General features: G+C 32.7%; 2 protein-coding genes across 5 annotated transcripts; one reads left to right on the plus strand and one right to left on the minus strand.

Moving 5' to 3' along the window:
* The first annotated feature begins 823 nt into the window (after positions 1-823).
* Arpc4 (Actin-related protein 2/3 complex, subunit 4) lies at positions 824-4,324 on the plus strand. Of its 2 annotated transcripts, XM_074121243.1 has the most exons (5): positions 828-965; positions 1,046-1,141; positions 1,622-1,836; positions 2,881-2,962; positions 4,032-4,324. In XM_074121243.1, exons 3-5 carry the CDS (start codon positions 1,644-1,646, stop codon positions 4,261-4,263), a joined length of 507 nt encoding a protein of 168 aa, XP_073977344.1. In that variant the 5' UTR covers positions 828-965; positions 1,046-1,141; positions 1,622-1,643; the 3' UTR covers positions 4,264-4,324. The 2 variants fall into 2 exon arrangements, with proteins under 2 accessions (XP_073977343.1, XP_073977344.1); XM_074121242.1 differs by having other exon boundaries at positions 824-1,141.
* A 1,767-nt stretch (positions 4,325-6,091) lies between these two features.
* Positions 6,092-24,594, minus strand: Vps50 (vacuolar protein sorting 50). 3 transcript variants are annotated; one of them, XM_074121231.1, is made up of 19 exons: positions 24,561-24,594; positions 24,379-24,484; positions 24,111-24,302; positions 22,458-22,594; positions 19,951-20,128; positions 19,697-19,885; positions 15,794-15,994; positions 14,331-14,451; positions 14,075-14,246; positions 13,445-13,634; positions 13,153-13,341; positions 11,224-11,309; positions 10,199-10,388; positions 8,700-8,801; positions 8,381-8,572; positions 7,992-8,150; positions 7,786-7,907; positions 6,533-6,722; positions 6,092-6,417 (listed from the first exon to the last, which is right to left on the minus strand). In XM_074121231.1, the coding sequence occupies exons 2-19, from the start codon at positions 24,421-24,423 to the stop codon at positions 6,301-6,303; spliced, it is 2,772 nt and encodes a 923-aa protein (XP_073977332.1). In that variant the 5' UTR covers positions 24,424-24,484; positions 24,561-24,594; the 3' UTR covers positions 6,092-6,300. The 3 variants fall into 3 exon arrangements, 2 of the variants coding, with proteins under 2 accessions (XP_073977332.1, XP_073977333.1); XR_012456204.1 differs by lacking the exons at positions 7,786-7,907; positions 24,561-24,594 and having other exon boundaries at positions 24,379-24,518; XM_074121232.1 differs by lacking the exons at positions 8,381-8,572; positions 24,561-24,594 and having other exon boundaries at positions 24,379-24,518.
* Positions 24,595-24,611: the final 17 nt, after the last annotated feature.

The raw sequence follows: 24,611 nt of genomic DNA on the forward strand, positions 1-24,611 counted from the left end.
TTATACATATTTCAAATACAAGTTACAGTTCTACTTATTAGCATTGCGAATTTAAAGAAAATCATAGGAGCCGAAAACATTTTTTTAATTAAGTGATACTTTCAATGGACTGATTTTAAAAGAAGTACTCGTAGCTTGTGTTTAGTAAATTATTTTGATTGATGTTTAAGAAATAAATTGATATATAGTTTAATTAGTTCAATATACGTTACAGTTAAATGGATATCCAATTTACAAAGTTACAGTTGGTTTAAACAATAATTCAAAAATGATAGTGGAGTATACTCCTATATGATATGATTTAAACACGCATTCACTAGCCCAACTCACATGACCGACTGCCCTACACAGACAGACTGCGACTCAAGGTACAAAGTACCTTGTTGTTGTTTGATGTTAAAGCACAACTTCCATATTTTTCAATGAATTTACTTAACAGCTTGCTTAGTTGGTATCTAAGCTAAACATCAAATTTGAACTTTCTACATTTTTCGTTTTTGAGTTACGATGGATAAATACAAAAGGGACCTCAAAACAATATTCACAGTAGAAACTCAAAATCGAAAATCTGCACGGTTATATCTTCTCTTATTTAGTAGTGCAAGAAAAAATAAAAACAAGTACATAGATCATTAACTTGGATTTGAATTATTCTTTAAGCAAAATACTTTTTATAACATTCTGAGAACGGAGATTCCTCAACACTTCGGTGTAATAAGCTTTTGCAATCTAAATAAGTTTGTAATAATTAAACAGGTTTTAATATTCGAAGTTTGAAAACATGTACAAATTAAAACTCCGAAAATTGTATTAAGAGAAAATCGGCTCACCCGAAGTGAGAGCGGTTAACAGTTATTAACCTTCTCTCCAGAGTAGACGAACTGTAGAGAGTAGAGTGTAATGACTGTTATCATCGTGTTATGAAGGTGGAAAACAGGGCGTGACAATTCTTGTCTTAATGAAAAGTAACAATCTGGTGTGATTCGCGTAGTTTATAAGTTCATCAAGATTATTAAACATTGAGTGAGGTTTTTTATTATTTCAGTTTTTATGTTTGAAAATTGTCAGTGAAATCTTGCTGCTTCCATTTTATATTGATCTAGTATTGTTCAAAATCAGAACAAGTTCAGCATCAGAAGCGGTAAGAATCAATTAATATCTCTAATTTCCTACATGTTTCTTAAAAAATTAAAGGTGGTCTATTAGAAATAAAACTGGAAGTGTATGGTAATAAACAAGTACACTGATACTTTAAATTTTTTTAAAGAATTACAAAACGACAACATGCTTCTTTAAGGTTACAAAAAACAAATTAAGGGCTGAATACCTATTTATGTATAAAGCTGAACATGAACAACCCTTACAAAACTGTCCTACCGGACAGTTTTAATACCTAACACACCGTTTTTATTTATTTTTTGTATTTAAGGCGTGTCAACTTAATTACACCTTGTTTATTAATATTATTTTGCTCTTTCAACTATGCAGAAATGGTTGTGGAAAAAATAAAACACAAAGCTTTCTTTCACAAAAACTTCTTTTTGGAGTCAAAAGTAATTTAAGAATTAGCTAATTGGAAAACTATTTTTATCTTCAAACTGAATGAGTTTTTTTTTTGCAGTTTTTTACATTGGTAAACAAAAATGTCTTCAACCTTAAGACCCTATCTGACGGCAGTGCGCACAACCCTAAATGCTGCTATGTGCCTAGATAATTTTTCATCGCAGGACGTTGAACGACATAACAAGCCAGAGGTAGAAGTAAGGACAAGTAGAGAATTACTTTTAACTCCTGTTTTGGTATCAAGAAACGAGAGAGAAAAAGTCCTCATAGAAGGTACACTTTTTGTATTAATTGACTATATAAATTAACTGTATCTGAAAATGTCTTATAATTTTTCTTTTTATTGTGTGACTATATAGTTCATTTACTTCACACATTTTTGTTGGTAATTGGAAACTTTTGTACATTGAAACTAAGTTTTCTTTGATATTATCTTTATCATGTCAAAGTGGGCAAATGAATCAATTAAATTCTTCATGTGTGAGACGAACAAGATTTTTATGAGCCCACCTATCTTCCCACACTTCTGAAAGTGTGAGTTAGTGTTGAGTGTGTACAGTGTGAGTGTGTTTTATGAGCTAGTGTTAGCTAGAGAGTTTCTGCTAGTCTAAGTTTATCGGGTGAAAAACGAAAATATGTCAGGTGAAAATGTCAGACTGGGATACTCGCAAGGCTGCCAAGAGCCCTGAAAAAGTGAATAGACCATAATCCCCTTCAAAATTCGCAAATTTAAAACCATTTCTATAAATTTATTGTATTTGAAGTAGTAAATAAAAAATAATAAATTTAGGCTAAGAAGAGCACAAAAGTTTGTGTCGGATATATTTTGTCTAAATATTCAATTAACCAAAAGTCACATCTTTTGAGAGAGAGAAAGAGGGGAAAAAATTAATATCAGTGGCTATTTTTATCAATTTTATTTTTGCAATCAATCGTTGCATTACGATCTCTAAAAAGTCTCTCAGAGTTCCAAAAAAATTGAATTCAAAGCTTTTTTGGGTACTTTTCCGTTAGCCGGGCGCAAATGTCGCCAATTGTGAACCAAACGCGAGCCAAGTCAACGGAAAAAAGTCGAAAACGTTCAACTATAAACAAATATTAATTAATAGTAAGCAAAACAAGTTCAACTATAAACAAATATTAATGAATTGTAAAGAAAACAGTTTTACCCAATACTGTTTTTCGCTTGCGCCCGGCTAACGGAAAAGTACCCTTTTTTGAAATTGAATCTTTGGGCCAAGTCATTTTAGATGAACCTATGTGCCATTTAACCCGTTTATAAAATGAAAAGAAATAAATAAATTGTATTTGCTGCAGGTTCAATTAATTCTGTCCGTATTAGTATATCAGTAAAGCAAGCAGACGATATAGAAAGAATCTTATGCAAAAAATTTATGAGGTAAGTTTCTTAAGCTTAAAATTTCCATAAATTTTTGAAAAAACATCAGGATCATTGCTTATGGTTGAGTTAAAAAAGGTCAAGTAGGATCGTCATTATGTTTATTATTGAATCATAATCAGTTTATAGTTTATTTAAAAAAATATCGTTGATTTATATTTCTAGCCAACCACTATTCTTAAATACGAACGTTTTCTAAAGTTCTTCCATTTGTAGAGATGGTTCATCCGGTTGGATGCACTGAGCACCACCACCAGTCCATGGTAAACTTTGTTAAAAAAGGAGGCTTAGTTTAATAAAACTCCATTTAAGTACTCGAGTATTGTAAATATATACATCTTTGAAAATAAATTCTTATCTGCCTATATTAAATTTGTCTAGTTGTAATAGACTTTTGAAAACTATTGGAAGGGAAAACAACTATCTTTCTGATAAGTGGATCATCTTTATTTTAATGTAATGCCAAACAAAATAGTAAAAGGAGTTGATGTTTGAAAAGAAAGATGATCCTTGGTCTTTTGGCCATCTTTGCTGGCATACAACATATAACCTATAGTTTAGGTTTTATTTTAGGTCCTAAGCGGTTAGATAACGTTTTGCTGATATAATACCATTACAATGTGCGAATATTACATTTTCCTTTTTTTTTTTTTATTCTCTGGTTTGGAGTATTTGATTTTTCTACTTTACTGTATCACACATGTATTATAGCACTGTATCACACAAGTGAGAAAGCCATGTCAATTGCCAAAAATATTTCTTTATTTCCAACTTATTATTAAATAAACAGTTATGAAAGTTGCAAGTGTGTACTTGTTGCTCGACTTTTACAGTACTCAGCGATATACCCACTAGTGTTGAGTGCAACAAAACAAAAGTAAGTTGGAGTCAGGTTCGGTTCTAAACAGAGCTCAGGAACCAATCTACTAAAAGTGTTATAAAAACTTAACTATCCCACAATGAAAGAGTAAAACTATTTTAGCAACAAAAAATGTGCATTATCCAGCTGTACGTACGGATTCAACCATGCTAACAATGAATTTATTTGAAATTATTAACTTTGTTTTAGATTTATGATGATGCGATCAGAAAATTTTATTGTACTACGTAGGAAGGCAATGGAAGGATATGATATCAGTTTTCTTATCACCAACTTCCATACAGAGCAGATGTACAAGCACAAATTGGTTGATTTTGTTTTACACTTCATGGAAGAAATTGATAAAGAAATAAGTGAAATGAAACTTGCTGTTAACGCCAGGGCAAGGATTTGTGCGGAAGAATTTCTCAAAAGATTTTAAGCATTTTTTATTGACAAATATTTATTTAATTAATGGTAAAAAAAAAACATTAAACAGCAAAGTGTAAACAATATTTTTTCCCCCCTTCCTTTCTGTAATATGTAAAATTTAACTGTACAATTCCTTTAGAGATTTTTACGATCAGTAGCTCCTTATTTTGAGCAAGATCATCGTAAAATCATCGGAAGTTCTATGTCTAACAAAATAGATAGAAATTTAACAATGCAATTAACTCTCTCTTTTTTTAATCACTGATATTTTTTTTTGGAGATTCTATTATGGAGCCAATCATCCTGGAACTAGCATTCAGACTGATTTTTGGAGGGGTTGTTTGAAGTTGTACAAGAGCGGCAAATTAATCCACGATTTCTGTCTGTATTAGAACTCACTCCTCTCTGCTCTGGCACTTACCCTTCATGCATATCATTTCAAATGAAATAATTTCAAAGCAAAACTTTAAACCACAAGGGGCAAAATATGATCCGCTGTCCATTTTAGAAAAAAAAATATTAGTTAATACTTATTGTGACGGGTTATCCCCCTAAAAACGTATTAGACTGAAGTACAAAAAAAAATTATTGAATAAACTATTTTTTTAAGCAATATTTATTTTTATATGTTGTAAGAAATCCACAAATATTTAAAAATGTTAAACAAATTAAAATACGATTCAAAACCGTAAAATAACCTGAATCTGCGGTAACAAGTGAGTTACTGTGTACAATTATTTCGAAATTGAGCGTATGGCGATGGGACTTACTTTTGAAAGGCAGAGGCTGTCAAATATATTTCTGATAATCAACCGGCAGTACACTGAAAAAAGCTCCGGGCTTCAATAACCTCAGATGCTGACACGACGTAAATTAATGATAATGATAATAATAAGTAATCGAACAGTTTTGAAAATAGATATTAAAACTACGGAAAAAGTGAGATTTTGTATGAAAAAGATTTTTTTTTAACCTTCACGGTCAATGGCTACTTGGGCCATGCGACGTCTGGCAGCCCAATATAAATTTTTTTTTAGTGTGGGTCCGTGGGGATAGTGTCCCGGACATCCTTTAGTTGGGAGCATGTGAGCAGGTGCCGTTCTTGGAAAAATTGTGCAGTTGATTTTTTTTTGACATTTTTATTTGATACTCTTACATATAAAATTTTATTCATGTTGAGAGAATTAGTTAAAAAAAAAAAAATGGTGAAAGAGGCGAGTAAGCAAAGGTATACTTTTCTCCACGCTACTTCTATCTTAGCAAACGTTTTACCCATAAAAATGAGCCATGAATCGGAATAAGTGGTAGTTCGAAAAAGCGAGGTCTGGATATAAGAAGGAATAATAACTTGAAAAGTCTGTAGCAAAGTTAGTGGTATTGCTCTAAAACGCTGCAGAAGAATTTTTCTGTTTACAAAGAGAAATAATTTGGTTAGCATAAGCCCCAGTGTATTGGATTTAGTTATGTGAAAGCTTGTTTATCGCAAACTACTTAAATGCACTACTTCTTCAAAGGTCCGCCAACAAATAAAAAAAAAGACTTTTGTTACACTCTTAAAATTTAATCCGGACTGTCATTTTTCATCTGAAGCGTAATTTATTTTAGGCCTGCCATACTATCCGTATGTGGGTAACTGAACAGTGCGGAACATTCAATGGTTTAAGAAACGGCTTCAATTTAAATTGAAAAATTGCACTAAGGAGTATCATCCAATTTTTAAGCCTCTTTTTTTTTTCTGAATTTACGCAACTGTAGGAACGTACCCCTTACGTCGACCAAAAAGGTTAACAACTGTAATCTTGAGTACACTTGGGACTTTTAATTAATGAACACATATAGTAAATTAATACTATTCTTTTAATTTAGTTATGTTGCAAAATAATACAAAATTAGCTTTTAATGTTTTTCATGGAAAATAATTTCTCAAAAATATAAGGTGAAACTCTAATAAATAGTTTTAAAAATTTTATATTACAAAGTATTGTACATCTGTAATTTACAAAGCTAAAAGAACCCAAATTTCATATTTTTATGTTTGTACGCATCGTTATCTTATTGCCGACTTTTCTAATTCATCAATGAGCGCACACAACCTTTGACGCGTCTTTTTATTATTCTGACAAGCACTACAAGCCAACGCTGTTAGATGTCTGCTCGTGTACTCCTGGAACATGGTAAAGGTATCAATTGTTTTATTTTATCAAATAACAAAAAAAAAAAATCTTCCTATCTAAATAAAAAAAAAGGTTCAAAAGATAAAAGCTGTACAGAAAAAATACCGAATGATCTTTTATCCAACTTTCTAAATCATCTTCTGGCTGATAATAGGCCTTAACATATGCTTCCACATATTCACGATGAGGTATCGGCCGGAGAGAACACAATTTCTCCAACTTGGAAATTAACTGAATGAAATCTAGCTGCATTAACGCTCTGCCTCCATTTGAACATTTTTTTGAAGAGGAAAATCTAAAAAGGAAACAATTGTGGTAAATCATTTCTACTAATCAATATCGCAATTTCACAAGAAAAGTATTTAGTTACCAAATAAATCAAAGTACATCAAAAAACAAAATGATAGTTTATTAATTTTTTTTTTTTAATTTCAAATGTACAATATTTTAAAAGTTGAATATAAAATTCAAATCGACAAAATCGTCGTGCCCACTGACTGAGGGACGTTCCGTGTCCCAGTCTGTGTACTTTTTTACAATTATTATTTATATTTTCCACTTTCTATTATTTGTAAATAATACTTATAGGTTTATCGTTTAAGAATTCATTAAAGAAAACATTTTATTTCATGTTTTGACTTGTCTAAATCCAGTTTCTGGTTCCATATATTGCTGCAGGAAATAGATGTTATTTCTCCCTACGGAAAACCATCTTGTCCAAAATGATGTCACGAAGAGCTAAATTGCTAGTTTACAAGACCATTATCCGACCGGTAGTTACCTACGGCTGTGAAGCATGAAGCATGGTGAAGCAATGACCAAGGATAATGAGCGTTATCTAAATATTTGGGAAAGAAAGATTTTAAGAAGAATATTTGGTCTCGTAAAGGTAAACAATATTTGGAAGATCAGAACTAACAATGAGCTTCGTGACTTATAAGGTGAACCAGATCTGGGGTTTGTTTCATTAAAGCCGCCAGGTTAAGATGGTTAGGGCACGTAGAAAGGATGACCGAAACAAGAATTCCAAAAAATGGTTACATAGAAATCCAGGGGGCAGAAGAAAAAGAGCACATCCTCGCTTGAGATGGCTGGACGATGTTGATACCGACATCAGAAAGCTGGGAGTCAGAAGTTGGAGACTCCTACTTTGGACAGGGACGAGTGGAATGCTGTGCTGAAGGAGGCCAAGGTCCTTACAGGACCGTAGCGCCCAGCAGTAAGTAAGAAAAAACTGTTTATAGTAAAATATGAGCTTCCGCCCTCGTCCAAGACACCTAATTGGTAGTTGGACGTTAAGCCCCGCCTAAAAAAAAAAGGCGATTACATTATTTTACTTTATAGAAGATCAAACATACCCTTCCACAAATAAGTTCGCCAAGAAATAGATCACATTTTCCCAAATGATGTTTTCAGCCGGCTCAGGAACATGCAATCGTGTTTTTAGCTGAGATAATTTTCCATGAAATAGTTGTAATTCCTGGCAACATCATTTCTTTGTTGTTCATAACACAGTACTCACATAAAAATTTCACTAGGATAATGAAAACTCTGGAAAACATACCATAATGAGGTAATCAACGTATTTGCTGTGCTGACTCATAACGTCCTTCACCTCCCAATCCACTCTGGACATCATGTTTAACACCTTACGCGCATCTACTAAACGCCATGAGACACAAGCGTAAACAGGTTTTCGCATTTCAAGACTTACTGCAACAGTCTGCAATGACCATTAAAGCAAAGATAAATAATACTCCACTATTAGGAGTCAAGATCTCAAGTGATTCGAGTAATTGACTAAAACTGTAAGTTACTGAACCATTAAATTTTTACCCCTGAAACTGAACAAACTGCTTCCATTCAAATTGTTATAAACTTTTATGAAAATTTAGTACAAAGATGATGGAGCCCTAATTTTTGGTCGGTACCAATTAATTATTATTAAAGTACCTGATTATAAAATTGATTTAAAACATGCGTGGATCCTTGAGATTGTAACAGTTTTTCCAGATACGACTTTAAAAAATTAAATTCCTCTGAAAGGAAAACAAGGGATTCTACTGCAACAATCCTTTCCTTAAGACCACACAACGTTTCAGGATTAGTTAGATCGACCACAGGAGATATGCTTGCCTCAACCACCTTGAATTATTAACGTAATAATTACATTACATTTAGTTCTTCGTTAGTACGAACATGTACTCAAATAACATTAGGGCAAACAATATTGTAGGTTTAAGGTTAGACTTCTTGATAATCAAATCTTTACCTTCTTATTACATTCCATTTCATCGTCCTGTATTAGATTTTCTTTGATCCGATTTAACACAGCTTGTAACTTTAAAGATATGATATTTGGACACATTGTAATCTACAAAAATCATTTGTTATTAGTCTTTGAAATTCATCAAGTTCATAGGAGTATTTTTAAGGACTGATTAGTGGAGAAAGAATAGTACATTCAACTATGAATATGTGTTTCTTTTTTAATTTAAGTCGCGTGAAATCATAGATCACTGGAGCTCAGTGCCCTCTCAGATCAGTATTGGCTTTCGGATAATGTTCTTTCGTCAACGACTTTATTTTCTGGAAATCTATTACAAAATAATTACAGAACTTGTACCTTTATTTTCCTTTTCCGAAAACGAAAGTGCGATTTCTGCAACATTTGTTTGTTGTTCATAACACAATACTCACATAAAAATTTAACTTAGGATCTAACTCCTTTAGGATTGTGCCAGATACATGTACAGTTTATTATAATTATTTTAATTTAATTTTGGGCATGTCAATATTTGAGGTATTTTTCAGTGTACGGCCTGTTTCCGGTATTCCGGTAGACAACACTGTCCACTACGCGAAAGTAAGCTGTAAATGATTCTAGCAAAAGAAAACATACGGGTCAGCAGCTGATTCGAACCCGAGATCTCCACGTAGGAATTCAGTTTGCTAATTACCCTTATATTACTATTATTATTAGGACAAGGAGTGGGTTCTCTCCCCCAAGATTCCAAAGCTTGAATCATGCCCTAGATAATCTAATAGATTACCTCTACTAGTCTAGATAATCTAGAATCCTCTGCTTCTTACTACGACCAGGTCCTTAATCACGATTTTTTGTAGTGATATGATCTTCTCTAGTTGTAAAGTGCCAAATATCTAATAAAAATCTCGCGATAGTTTCGCAGTCAACAGAATTTGAAAAGCCGTTGCCTCATCTTCCTGGCAGAGACTTCACAGAGGTTCGGAGTCAAATAACCCCACCCTGAGGTGTTTTTTGAACCTACCGTGCCTTGTAATGGAGGTTCTGGACTAGTTAACGGACAAAAAATAAAATAAAGGCACTTGAAGGATGTCAGTAGAGGATGCTTGGGTAATATAAAATTTCCGTTTTGAACAAGATTTAAGATTTCTCAAACATTTCTTGGAAGTTTCCAAATGAAACTTGTCAGTAAGAACTAGTAACAATCTTCTTAAATAGTCTCTTCACAATATGAATTAAAAGGGAAATGAATTTTGGTGTGAAAAATATGTTTGTTTTTGTAGTGAGGTTTCCTATACTTGTCTGTGGATAGACAGCTGATTCATAAGTTGATAATTATCAACTAACATATCTTGCAAACAATTCATTTACTATATTGCAAATATATTTTTCCTATCTTTAAGTAGATCAATCAAATTTAGATCAAAATATACGAAACCTATCTAAACAACTTTAAAAATTTAACACTTGAACTTGTAACTCTAATAATATTGCTTAAAACATACCGGTAAATCTGAAGTAAAAAATACATATACTGTATAGAGATAATATTCAAACAATTGTGTTAAAGCCATTACTACTTCTGAAGCAATAAATTTCAGTAAGCGTGACATCTGCAGATATTTACCGCATAACCTTAAAACTGTTAGAGTGGTGTTAGTCAGCAAGGGACCGCTGCTACAGTGACTCAGTTCTCTGCACACAAAATATTATTATAAAAAACACACAAAAAAGATAATACATTCAGTAAGATGATGTGGCCCAGGCGCTAACTTGGATTTGTAAAGTTTAACTGTGTAGAAATTGGTATTTTAAAAAGTTATTTTATACGATTTGATGGCATATTTAGTAAAAACCTACCAATATCTGACACTGCTAACGATTGCTTAATTGATTAATTAGGACGCCAATTTTCATATTGAAAGAAAACCATAAGTACAAATTATTAACATTCCAACACTTACAACCAAAAATAGGGAATAGTGAACATATGAGCAACAGACGTTTGAAAAGATATTTCTTATGCTACGAACCAAAGCACAATTTATGATAAGCTTACCGAAATTGCACTTTCAAAAATGCTATTAATAGAACTTTCCTGAAGAAAAATTTTTTAAGTGAAGATGCATTTACATATTGTAAAAGTAAAGTAATCGCCTATTTTTTCAGGCGGGGCTTAACGTCCAACTACCAATTAGGTGTCGTGGACGGAGGTGACTAGCAAACATACTTTACTGTAAATTTCTTTTATTAACCATTAAATAAAATCCAAGGCCTAAGACCGGGGAATCGAACCCAGTACCACAATACATATTAGCTTTGCAGGTCTCGCCTCTAGCCGCTCGGCTACCGTGGCACTATAACAATAATTTTGAAAAACCATAAATGCACTTGCTGCAGTTTACAACTAACCGAACTCCACCTTATTTGTTTATATTACAGGACAAAAGAGAATGTTTTATGTAATAAAGTTTCGTTGGCGAGTGCCTAAAGAGTCAGTTGCAAACAAGAAAGGTAAGCGGCAACTTACTTTTCTTTGCCCAAATCCTGGCTGACTTGTGCCGCATCAATTTCGTCGTCTTCACTTTCTTCACTGAAATATCCAGACGGATCCTCCTACAAAAAAAAAACCTATTAATAGATATATGAAAATATCAAAAAGTAACAAACTAGCAGTAAATAATAGCATTCCCACGCACAGATTCCGGGTAGTAGGGCTCAGTGGGTTCCAAGAACTTCTCAAAGTGGGATTATCTGACTCAGAACCTCTGTGAAGACTGCCAGGAAAAGGAGGAAACGGCTTCTCAGATTCCTTGACTGTGAAGCTATCGAAATATCACTGTTATGAGGTATTTGGCGTTTTACTGCTACAGAAGATCACACCATTATAAAAAATAGTGAGTAAGATCTTAGATATTGTAAGAAGCAGAGAATTTAGTTACTAGATTATTTAGGTTCAATAAGCTAAACTTTGGTATCTTGGGGAAGAGGACCCGCTCCTTATCCTAATAATAATTTTTTTTTTTTATCCGAGGGGGAAAAATGCCACAGGCACCTTCCAGATTAAGACTGGGTGTGTGGGGTTCTACCCACTAAAAAACCCCCTCCTCTTCAGGCATAACGTCCACCCAGGAACCGCCATAAGAATTACTTCAGGTGGTGCCTCGTATTGAATTTCAACTATCTTAATTTACAAATTGTCTGGGACGTAGATCCTATCGACGGTCTAGCTCCCTCTTCTTGGTTCTTCTTAATAATAATAATAGTAATAATAATAATAATAATAGTAATAATAATAATAATAATAACAGTAATAATAATAATAATGATAATATTCTCTTCCTAGGAGCTTCTTACAGCTCACTGTCCGGTGATGGAAAGTGTTGTCTGTAACGAGAGAACACTGTCCGGAGGCCGGCAGTGCACTGGAAAAAGCTCCGGGCGCTAATGACCTCAGCTGTTGATGCGCCAAAAAAAAAAAAATAATAATACTAATAATAATGATAATAATAATAATAATAGTAATAATAATAATGATAATGATAACACGCGCTAATGACCAAGGCAGTCGAGGCAAAAAAAAAGTTATGTTACTATACAGGGTGTTCAGCATAAGACTACCGTAACTTCGGGAGGCGATTTTGAGCATCATATGCAACAAAAAAATCCATATAAACTATGGCTCGATTCGGCTCCGTATGATAGATATTTTTAATTTCAGGTTTTTCCAAGATATTATTACTCTTTAGAAAACATTCTCTATATTTCTCAAATTATTAAAGCTAAAGCAATTTCAATAAGCTCGTTAGAAAGAAGGTTAAATTTCCTTTTAAATAAGCTAATTTATGTTTCAAAATAATATCAAGTAATAAGAAATAGCAAGTTTCTAATTTTTTCAGACTTCATTTTTCTCAAAAATATTATATAAGTTTAAAACGTGGACTACTCATGAAAAACATCTACATACAAACACCTTTTGAAACGTATACCATGAATAGTGGTTATTTTAAAAATTAATACAGAAATTTCTTATTAATTGTAAAAAATAGGAAGATGCAGCGTCGGCATTATGAAAGGAATTCACCTACCATAAGAATATAATTGATCAGAAACATCAAATCCAGTACTAATTTTTACAAACGAGTAATTTAATAATTAATTTAAGAAGTATATTCAAAAATATAAAATTTACATTATAAATAATGAAATAAAAAGAAGAAAATGGTATATGATGTTAAATGAGGGTTAGGTATCATTTTCGAAAGCAAGGGTTTTTGTTTAACGAGTTTAGAACTGTGCGCTATTCTTTAGCTAATTACAAAAAATATTCGAAATAATGTGAATAAAACACATATATTCTTGAACTACAAAATAAACTTTTGGAATTAAAGGTTGTGCATAGCTAATGAATAAGCTGAAAACTTATTAATCGCCCTAATCTCCAAATTAAAATACTTACAGGAGCATTTGCAAGAATATCTTCATCAGTAGAATTCATGTGAAAATTTGAGTCAAACGGGGTCCTTTTTTTTGGATCTGGGAATCTATTGAAGAAATTAGCACCGACAGAACTACTATCAATAGAAGTGTCGTGGCGTAACTGCACACCTGCACACTGTTCTACTGAACAACGTAATCCTCGAAATTCCTATTATGAATAATTGAAAATTTAAATAATTGTTTCAGGTTTATTATTATTATTTATTATTACAAAATACCAGAAAGGTGAACATTCAAAATTGGTTATTTACTTGCAAGTGTAGGAACGAAAAGTCACTTCTTACTGGACAATGAGTCCAAGCTTCATTTTCAAAGAACACCTTTAAATCGTCCAATTTGGTTGCATGATATGTACTGAAATAGTTACTACTCTGCGTACGCACAGAATTAGTTACTTCTTCGGAATCACTTCCGCAAAGTTCTTCACCGATTTCCGATAATCTGAAACAATGATGAAATTATAATAAAATCCCTCTACTGTGGTAACTTTAATTTTCAGATAAACTAGTCATTACTCGTTGATTGTTGGAGGTGAAACAGATTTTAATAAAAAAAGAGTAATCGTTTAGAAATTAACGTTTATTTAAAAATTACAAAAGCCAGTAAAAATGAAATTTGTACAGGGCAAGTCAACATTTCCCAAAAATTCTTTGATGTATTCGATTTTTTAAAAACTGATTGGTGAATTTCGGTAAATAACTGGATCAAATACAAACCAAAAATTCGATACATTTTAAATATTTTTCAGGGCTTGCAAAAATGAATACAAACCTACAGAACTTGGAGAAAAGAGTCAAATACACTAGCAAACCCATAACATAATTTTTGTTATTATATTTTTAGCCATTTAACGTTGGTGGAAAGAACTGTAAAACACTTACCTATGCAAAATGCTTAACACTTGTAAGAAGTCATCAAATTTGTAATTGGCAAGATTGGCTGCTAAAACTAAGGTAGAGACTCTGGTTTGCACATCATGCCATAAACGTGTGAGACCATTATTCAGTTTTTGCTTGACATATTGTTCATTATAATTTGATTCAAAGTCTGTATCTAAATTATTTAAAAAGAAAAAAAAATCATTCAGTAAGTTTTATCGTATTGTTGATCTACTTGTAACGAATTATTAAACATCACCTTCACTATTTTGAGGATGTTTTTGATGCCAACACACCACCTGATAGTAACTCAGTACTATACACCATAGCGCCTTACACAATGATAATAAGCAAAGAATTAAATTACCGTCTTCAATTTCCTGCACAGATTTACATTTTTTTTTAAGTGACAGTTTCATGTTTATAACAGTGGATTTGCAGTAAATACCACAAGGAATGCTGAAATATATCTGCTGCTTTACTAAGAAAATCAGTCATGGACTTGAAAAAGCTTATAACTGGGAAGTAGTAATTTTTTCGATTTGAAGGTTGCCACAATCTCCTTGACGAGTACGAGAACGGAGAGGTCCATAGGGATGCAAAGGAGGAAATACAAGTAATATCGGCGAACTACGAGGGAAGATATCACGATAGACTTCAGTGGAACCCTGATGAAAGCAGCGTTTGCTAATTTAACTTGCTGGCCCGTGAAGTTTTCATTTGGATGCTAAGGCACACAACAATAAGTTGTGTGAGCTTGCAATTACTAATCATGAAGTGCGTTCCTATTTCTTGAAAGAAGTACCGAAAGAGATTACTCACACAATAAGGCGGATGGGAAGCCAAGGGTAGGACCTGGTATAAGGTTGTTCCACTCTTCACAATAACTTGGAGAGCATCTGCAAAATCAGTGTTTCAATGAGAACAAAATTTTTTTCCTATGATGGTGAGCTTGTGTTATTAATAAAAATATTTAAACACTCCAAAATCTCATTATCTCCCGCTTCACTTACTTTCAAGTATAGAAAATTTATTGACAAATTTCATCCTACTTAGAAATTCACAACACGTTGGTAGTACGGATAGTTGGTTGGTTGGATTCGGTTGCATACAAACCTAACAAAATAATAAAATAGCTCTGGAAGAAACTCTTCAATAAGATAGAAACAAAAATTATTTTATCCATCATTGTTTCTTTAATTCTGGCCGGTTTCGGATGTTAATCCTCTCCACCATTATACTAGTAGATTGGCCATCAGGTTATTTAGACTTGCACTCACTTAAATTCTGTCACACTGATTTTTCTTTGAGAAGAATGTAGTGTACAAGTATTTAATAGTATGATAATATAATCTAGAATTGGAGGCTTCCTTGATGAAGAAGTTACACCTGAACCTCAAGTTGTTCTTATAAAAAACAACTTACATAAGCCCAAAATAATTTAGCAAACCCAAGGCCGAAGTCTTAGGCCACCATTTCGGTATCTGAGCAGAAATCAAACGGATTCATTTACGAGTGAATGCACACATTCCCCATGGAGGAGAAAGGGAACGTTGGTCTCCTCACCGTTTGTTATAGAGAGGTTACGTGGTTATGCTTGATAGCCAAACTGTATTTTCAGATATGTTTCTTTGTCTTCAGAAGCAACAGAAAACAAATAGAATAATTATGAAATATATTTTTATTTTTGTATGTACGATATATTAATATTGAAACATTTACCTTACAAAGTTGAGCGTACTGCATTTTTGCTCCGGATGGTGAACTACATTCGACAAATGAAAGAACAACGTTAAATGCAGTATTGTGAACTGCGGAAGTAAAATGCATGTGCAACTGATCCATGGCTGTCTGTGTTTTCCCCAACAAAAAATAAGCTGATTGTAGTTTTTTATAGATTTCTTCATCAAATTCATAGCAAATCTGAAAGTTTTTTTTTTTAAATTTCAGCATATTTCCGCAACTACAATGGTGGAATGACGAATCAAGAAATTATAAAAATCTTACTAAAAAATAAGAGAAAATAATAAATATATATATACAGGGTGATCCATTTAAAACGCACCAATCGCAAATAACTTTTTAGGAAAGCGGAATTTCGAAAAAACGTACGAAGTAAACTATATGTTTTTTTGGGTCTAGTTTCCAAATTTTTATCCCCGATACTGTATCTTCATTTTTCACGGAGTTACGGCCAAAAACCCGATTGGAGTTTCATAAGGACCACTGGTTTTGACATTGATTATGAAAACATATAAAAAACTATGAAAAGTGACGTATAGCCCGTTTCAATATCCCTAATATTTGTCGAGATATTTAAGATCAAAGTTACAATTTTATCTATTCGTGAACGGTTTTCGATATTAATTTTCCACCAGAAATACACGTTTTGGGAGGTCCTCTGACGGCAAAAATGTTATTGGTGTCACAAAGTGAAATAATAATAATAATAATAATTTAAGATTTTAAAACATGTAGTGTAATGTAATGGTTGTGGGTGAATCAGGATAAATTGGTTTTTATCATCAAATAAAAGCAATCATCACATCATTTTAATGCACCCCGTATGCAAGACTTCTTGACCTATGATTACGGTAAGAATATTTTTCCAGGGATGGGTGGGTGTTCGTCTAGTGGTCAAGAGCGTGGCTTTGTAAGTGGGAGATCCCCAGTTCGAATCCCGCATATGACGAACCTTATTAAAAAAAGTATTATGATTCTTTAAGTAATAAGAATAACTGCATACGCGAGATTCGAACTGGGGATCTCCCACTTACAAAGCCACGCTCTTGACCACTAGACCAACACCCTGGCAAGATATTCTTACCGTAATCATAGGTCAAGAAGTCTTGCATACTGGGTGCTTTAAAATGATGTGATTATTGCTTTTATTTGATGATAACACAAATTTATTCTAACCCACCCATAACCATTACATTACACTACATGTTTTAAAATCTCCAATTCTTATTATTTTTGTTCTTTGCGTCACAAATAACTTTTTTTTTAGTCAGAGGACCTCCTAAAACGTGTATTTCTGGTGGAAAATTAATATTGAAAACCGTTCACGAATAGATAAAATTGTAACTTTGATCTTAAATATCTCGACAAATATTAGGGGTATATCGAAACGGGGTTTACGTCACTTTTCATAGATTTTTATGTAGTTTTCATAATCTTTGTCAAAACCAGTGGTCCTTATGAAACCCCAATCGGGTTTTTGGCCGTAACTCCGTGAAAAATGAAGAAACAGCATCGGGATAAAAAATTTGGAAACTAGACCCAAGAAAACATATAGTTTACTTCGTACGTTTTTTCTAAATTCCGCTTTCCTAAAAAGTTATTAGCGATTGGTGCGTTTTAAATGGATCACCCTGTATAGTTTAAAAAACCCAACATGTTTATTAAAAAATATAAGCGATTTCTTTCTACATATATCACAAATTAACACTACGTCCTAAAATCTAAACTAAATATGTACGGAAGTTTGAATCAATATACCATTTATTAAAGTTTCCAAGTTTTAGCAAAGTTTGATTTTTTTAAGTTCGACAATTTTTTTTAGGATTTTTTTCTGACACTGAATGTACAATGAATTTTCTTTAGAGTGACTAAATATTTGGTATATCTTTATATTCCAATAGATAGTTGAACATAAAAATAATTCACTGTTCTTAAAAATTACCGATCCTAAAAATGGAACATAAGCAGTGTTGTATCAGTTAAACTAACTGAGTTAACTAATTAACTTTTAATTAATTATAAGTCCTGTTGACTTTTTGTGCTAAACCATAGTGAAGTCGGAAATTATTCTATTTCTTAAACTGGGAGTAGTAACTAGTAAAATTAAGATAGCAAGTAAAACTTACGGTGAGTAAATTATATTTGCGGAACTAATAGACTAATAATTATTAGCTGTAACTAAATGTTCCTCCAGTATTAGTTGAAACCCTACAATTGATAACTAACATTAATGTAACATTAGGTACCAATAATGGGGTTAACTAAGTAATACTGGAACATATCGCGAATAACTAATGACCATTGACGAGTTCTATCCCACTCACCGTACAATATTCCTTTAGTTTATCATTTCTAATGTTATTATATAGGGTGTTTCAGGGTTAAATGTCCTAACTGAAAATATGAATTTAGGACCTCAAAACAAGAAAAAAATTTCCTATGAAGGTAACGCTTTGTTTATGAGATATTCACGTCTAAAGATTTCCATTTTATGAATTATTTTAGGTAGGTTATAATAAAAAAAATTAATAGTGTCTTCCAACTACTTTATTAATAGAAAATAATGACAATTAAAAGTAAATAAATAAATAATAAAGAAAATGAGGAATCGGTATCTTTCTTCCACTGCAGCAATAGCCGAACGATATGCTGTTATTGATTCAATTACTCTTCTTCTTAAAGAATGAAGATCATTGACCGGCATTTCATAGACTTTTCCTTTGAAGGCACCCCAAGCAAAAAAAAATCCATTGGTGTCAGATCTGGGGAGCAAGCAGGCTAAGTCGTCGGTCCTGCACGGCCAATCCATCGATTGAGGTAATGTTGATTTAGCCACTGTGGTGGACCTCTGCCGCAATGTGCAGGACAACCATCTAATTGAAACCATGAGTTTCTTCTCAGTTGTACGCATTGAGGCCTAGGTGGCAAGAAATGCGGACCAATTAAAATATTGTCTAATATCGCTAACCAAACATTGCACCAAACTCACTTACGAATTGCATGAGGATTTTCGAACATCCTGAGTTGATAATTTTTTTGGTTGAACATTTCTTGTGAATGTAGCTTCATCCGTCCAGAGAATATGACGCGAAAATTGTGGCTTAAGACCAACTTGATTTAAATACCAATCGGAAAAATTTCTTTGACAAAATCCTTGAGGTAATAAATCTCGTACCCGTTGATAATGCTATGAGTGACGTCCATCTGCAGAGAGAGTTCTTCTTACTGTAGTTGGCGTATTATGTAATTTAGCTGGAGCTCTTCGTATCTGGCGGACGGATCATCATCAAAATATTGTAATATTGTCACACCCCTTTCATTTCATTTAAAGGGCAAGAGCTCCATCAGCACTTGGCATTAAAGCCTCAGTTACTCTAAAACGATGAAGTGTGGACCTAAAAATAATCTTGTATGGTAATCTTTTATTCGATAACCGCACGGAATATTCACGACGGGCTGCATTGCAAAAACCATACACAAACACAATATCGGCATATTCACTGTTAGAATAAATGCGATGCATAATGATGCAAACTCTGTAAAAGCGTCAAACTGATAAATGTTATTGAGAAAGAGTTATTATTTAGAAAGTCCACAGTGCAAATTCCAGATGGTATTATTTCGTAAAATGTCAATATTGGTATGGGCAGTTAGAGACACAAAATGATTTTAGCAGTTATACAATCAATTTATCATTCGTTCTAAAATCTTTAGACGTGAATATCTCATAAACAAAGCGTTAACGGGCATACCTTCGTAGGAAATTTGTTTCTTGTTTTGAGGTCCTAAATTCATATTTTCAGTTAGGACTCTTAACCCTGAAACACTCTGTCAAGCATTTAATACATATATAAAAAAAAAAAAACCTGAATGAGAAGTTACCTTGGCTAAAGCTACATCTAAATGCTCTTCTGCCATAACGAGAGTATCTTGTAATTTGCTATTAAGCGCAGCAACGCAATTAAAATGGCGATACATTGCAGCAACTCCCTGACACTCGAGCAGTAGAGCTATTGCTCCAGGAAAATCCCCAAGCTGGAGTAGTTCCGACATTCGGAATTCTGTTTGATGCTGTAATAGAATTTTATTACTCAAGTTATCTATCTCTATAGATTACTGAACTCAAATTCATTTACCAAAGTTTTAATGGTATTTAAAGATCTCAAGAGTTGCTGAACCAATGTTCTCTTTCTGTAGTTGGCCAAAATGCCAAGGCTAGCAGTAGTAAAATGTCTTGTAGCAATATCTAATTTATCCCTTCCACTTTTGATATCCTTCAAAATATCCTCAACACAAGTTTGAACTTCTAATATCCTGAAAACATTTTTACAATAGTTATTACCAAGTCTGCACAACAAAAAAACAAAGCGCTCAAGTTATTGTTTATTAGGCTAGGTACAAACGATGAGCGGTAGTGAAACAAATGAAGTATCTTTAAAAAAAGATGAGGTGTTTCTTAAAACAGCTAGGTTTGAATACAATCAACATTACACGATTTTTAAATCAAAATAATTTTGATTGGTCCTGCCTGAAAGAATTGGGACTTATTCAAAGAGGAAACTAGAACTAACTGAATTGCTCAGAAGTGCAATAAACTTCTTACAGGATTAGAATATAAAAGAAAAACAAGGTTGAAAATCAGAGTTAGAAGAGAAAACAAAGAAACTGCCCAAAAGAAATTCATACAATTATATTTAATTCTACGAGTACGATCTACGAGTAGTACGTCTCTTGCTTTTATTTCGTAATAGAACATTCTTTTTTTAAATGAATGAGGTGTTATTCTTTAGGGCATAAAGTATCTATTCTTCGTTGTAGAGATCTATTTTTACTAAAGCAGAGGTGAAGCACCAGTGCTTCGGAATCACATCCATTTAAGGTTTTTGGTTTTATTTTTATTAACGAGTTGTACTGCCGTACTACCTGAAAAGTACGAGACCTACACTCATCCTACATCCACAACAGTTGATAAAATCACCCAGCCAGGTTCTGGGGAACATCTAAGAAAAGCGACCGGATCCGCCATCGGGAATCAGCTTCCGTTGTACCAACAAATCCTTCCTCTCCAATGTCTTCCAAGATATTTTGAAGAATCCTCCTAAATTCAAAGAAACTTTGAAATGGGTGCTAATTCAAATCAAGTTTCCTTTCCAGAAAAGCCAGGAAGGATCAGGAGCCGGCAGTTGGGGAAGCCACTCTCTTATGCCAACACAGCTTCCCCATATCGTTCAGAGAGGATAAATCCTTCTCCATCAACGACTATAAAGTGGGTTAATTCGAAAATAGAATAGGAATGAAAGTTATATTGAAGTTTGCTATTTTCTAGCCTAGAAATTGATTTTTTTTTTGTTTTTTAATAAACAGATGGTTCACCATTGTAACGGGGGTTGGGCGTACGGTCGATAACTCTACCCTGCAAACCTTAATACGTCTGGAAACCTTAATTTTAAAACTGAGGAGGCTAGGACCCTTCATGGAGTAGAGTATATATATATATATATATGTGTGTGTGTGTGTGTGTGTGTGTGTGTGTCTATTATTTATAATGTTATAAAAACTCGTTTTTTCAATTATTTTTGCTCTTAAAAATGATATCGGATAATGAATCAAAAAACTAAGTAGATTGGTATTTGTATATTGACCGTAAAACAACCTAAGCATTTCAGTTAACGGCTTAATGTTTCGGACTCCAAAGTGGAGGACTTTGCACTCCAGTTTCACCGTTTATAACTTGTTCAAATTATGAATACATGAATCTGTACATAATTGACTTTTAGCAATACTTAACTTTATCTAAATATAATGAGTTAGTTCAATTACTAAAAATGTAATGTAAGGCTTAGCATCAAAACATGGTAGATAAAATTTGCACAAAATAGGTTTAGGAGTGAAAGACACAGTTTTTGTGAGTAACTTGAGTTGGCAAATGACAGATGATGGCAGTGATAGAAGCTCTTGGTGAGAAAGTTATGGTGTTGTGAAAGCGCTAACGATAAAGCTCAGTAATAGCGAGAATCTAACTTAAAAGGCCTCTTTAAAAAAAGCAGGAGAACTTGAGAAAAATCCACAGCTTCAAAATATTAGATTGATTGTCTGGTCCAAAAAAAGGAAGTTGATAGAAAGGTAAACGAAGGAGAAGAAACTTAAAGGCAATATCTCTAGAAGGCACCTGAGTAAATGAAGAGGGGAAGACATAGGAGGAGCTGGAAGGAAGGCTTAGGAGAACTTCCAGATGAGAACGTAGAAAATGGCGGATTCTTGAGAGCAGCTATTTTCATCAAACCTTTATACTTGTCTCATCTAGTAAAGAAGAATAGAAATTTTCTAAAACATTTATGAGTTTGAACTAGAACTCAAATAATTAAAATAGATTATCTACGGATAAAAATGAACTATGTACTTTTTCTTTAAAAGATTTTACTATAAGTACATTAGGCATACAACAGATGACAAGCTTCTGATATATGTAACAGTTCGGAAATGGAAGTGAACCTAAAACATTATTGAGCTTTGGAAATTACTGTCACTGCCTATTCATTCTTTGTCTGTCATTTAAAAGATGCCTCATCGAGTTTGTTTGTATTTATATATTAAATTTTTAGAATTAAATTAGTAATCATTTTAGAAAATAGTATTATCAAACCTGTTAAATTCTTCTTGACATGCTGACTGTTTTTCCAAGATCATTTGTAAAACATTATTGGAAACTACCAACTGTTGTTGTTTTAGTTTCTGAAGATGAGACTCAATCTTTGAAATATCCGCAATATTTTCAAATTTCTGTAAATATAAGTGTTCGAAAATATATAATACAAATATATGTTTTATAAGAAACTAATTTTTTTTTTTATTCATTTCTTCTTAAAAGAAATAGGCCTTTCTTTTCGAAATTAGAAACAAATTTAAAAATTAATAATTTTTCAAAATTTTTAACTGGCTGAAATAGGCATAAAGTGTAGGATACCACCTGATTTTTGTTAATTTTTGTCGTTTAATCAACCCTTATACTTAACTTTCTAAGATGAAAGTTTTTGTTTAAGAAAATAAGAGCAGAAATTTATGATGCAGAAATCAAATTAAAATTTTCTGAATATACTGAGTACTTTAGTAACTAACCACTAATTATTAAAATTATACTTCACTATATGTCGGATGCCAAAGGTCAGGTGGCTTTCTTCAACCATCATACTATGTGCATGGTCAAGTACAACTAGATATTTAATAAAGAAACTCTTCTATTTACCAAAGTACACCCCAAATTACTTCATATATTTGGAAACAGGACGTCACCTCTTACACTGTTATACGTTGCAGTTAAATTTCAATTATATTGAAAAGATATTGAAAATTAATGATGATTGGTTCGTCAAAACAATGGCTATAGAAGTAATTAATAATAATATTTTATGGTATAAAACATGGAAAGAGCTGGATACTAAATATAGCTGTGCATTAGAACTAGATTTGACTGAGTTAGATAAGTGGGATTTAGAATTTACAAAGATGTTAGACAGTTAGAAAAAAAAAATGTTTATAGAGGAATTTAAACCAGATGGCCGTCAAAGGGGTATTCCACGGGCTGTATAATGTATGTAAAAATGTTTGACTATTTTAATGGTAAGTGTACAGGTGATCTCCTGAATCTTAATTGTAAAAGGTACTTTCAGAACTGAATACAACTGTGTTCACTGTGTAATCTAAACCAAGAAGAGTATGGAGAACACTTCCTAGCAATATGTCCCATTTTAGCAACGTATAGGGTTAAATACTTTAAGAAAAAAATACCTTAACAACTGAACAGAAAGTACAACCCTCAATGGAAAAAACTGGAAGCTATTAAATTATGCATTAGAGGGGTGGCAATATAGAGATTTTTAAATTAAAAAATTCAATTATTAATATGTAAAATTAAGTCATTTAATAATTAGTAGGAAATTAAATAAATGCAACAAGAGATTCAGTCACTTTACGATTTTATAACTTATAAGCATATTTGAACTCCTGGTATGGTATTTTACCATGTCAACATTCACTTTTTTATTAGTACAGAATTTGATTTTCTTTTTTAAGTTAAGTCGTACAGTTTAGTTAACTTGTAAAATAATTGTAAATATATATATATTTTGAGAAAATAGTAATTTATCCATATATCTACTGTATGCATGGAAAGAAGGAGATTTAAGGTAACACCAGTGTGTAAAGTATTAATCACCAGTTTATAAATGAAGATTAAAAAACCTCTTCACATTTTTTCGTGAATAATTCTGGAAATCAATATATATATTAAAAGCCTTACTTGAAGTTCATATTTTCCTGCATCAAAATTACTGCTTTCATTAAAATATTTGGCATCTACTGATTCTAGGATTTCCTGGTCAGAAGGCCTATCAGTTCGATTTGCTACATTTTCCCCATTTTTTTCTTGTACACTTCTTTCTTCGTGTGTAAAATCAACTGGATTGCCCACTATTGGAATTTTCACATTTCCCTGTAGCAATTATAAACGAAAATCATGATCAGTTGAAAACAACGTTATCTAATATAGCAATAAAATCATTACGGACCTGTAAATGAATTAAGTCGAAAATCTTTGATTTGAATCCATCCATCCTTGGAATGCTTTTATAAATTGGCGAAAAACATTCTTATCTAATAATTAAGTCTTGTGTACTGAAAGAATTCTTAGATAAGTGTTTGTTAGTTAAAAAAACACTAGATCTGTTTTTAAATGTCCCTAAACTCATACCAGATCGTTGAGGGTTATGTGCTGACTGCGGAGACTGTTTAACATTCTTAA

This window comes from Rhodnius prolixus, unplaced genomic scaffold, assembly GCF_049639745.1.
Source record: "Rhodnius prolixus isolate KJV_2025 unplaced genomic scaffold, Rpr scaffold_8, whole genome shotgun sequence".
In the NCBI taxonomy this organism is placed as follows: Eukaryota; Metazoa; Arthropoda; class Insecta; order Hemiptera; family Reduviidae; genus Rhodnius; species Rhodnius prolixus.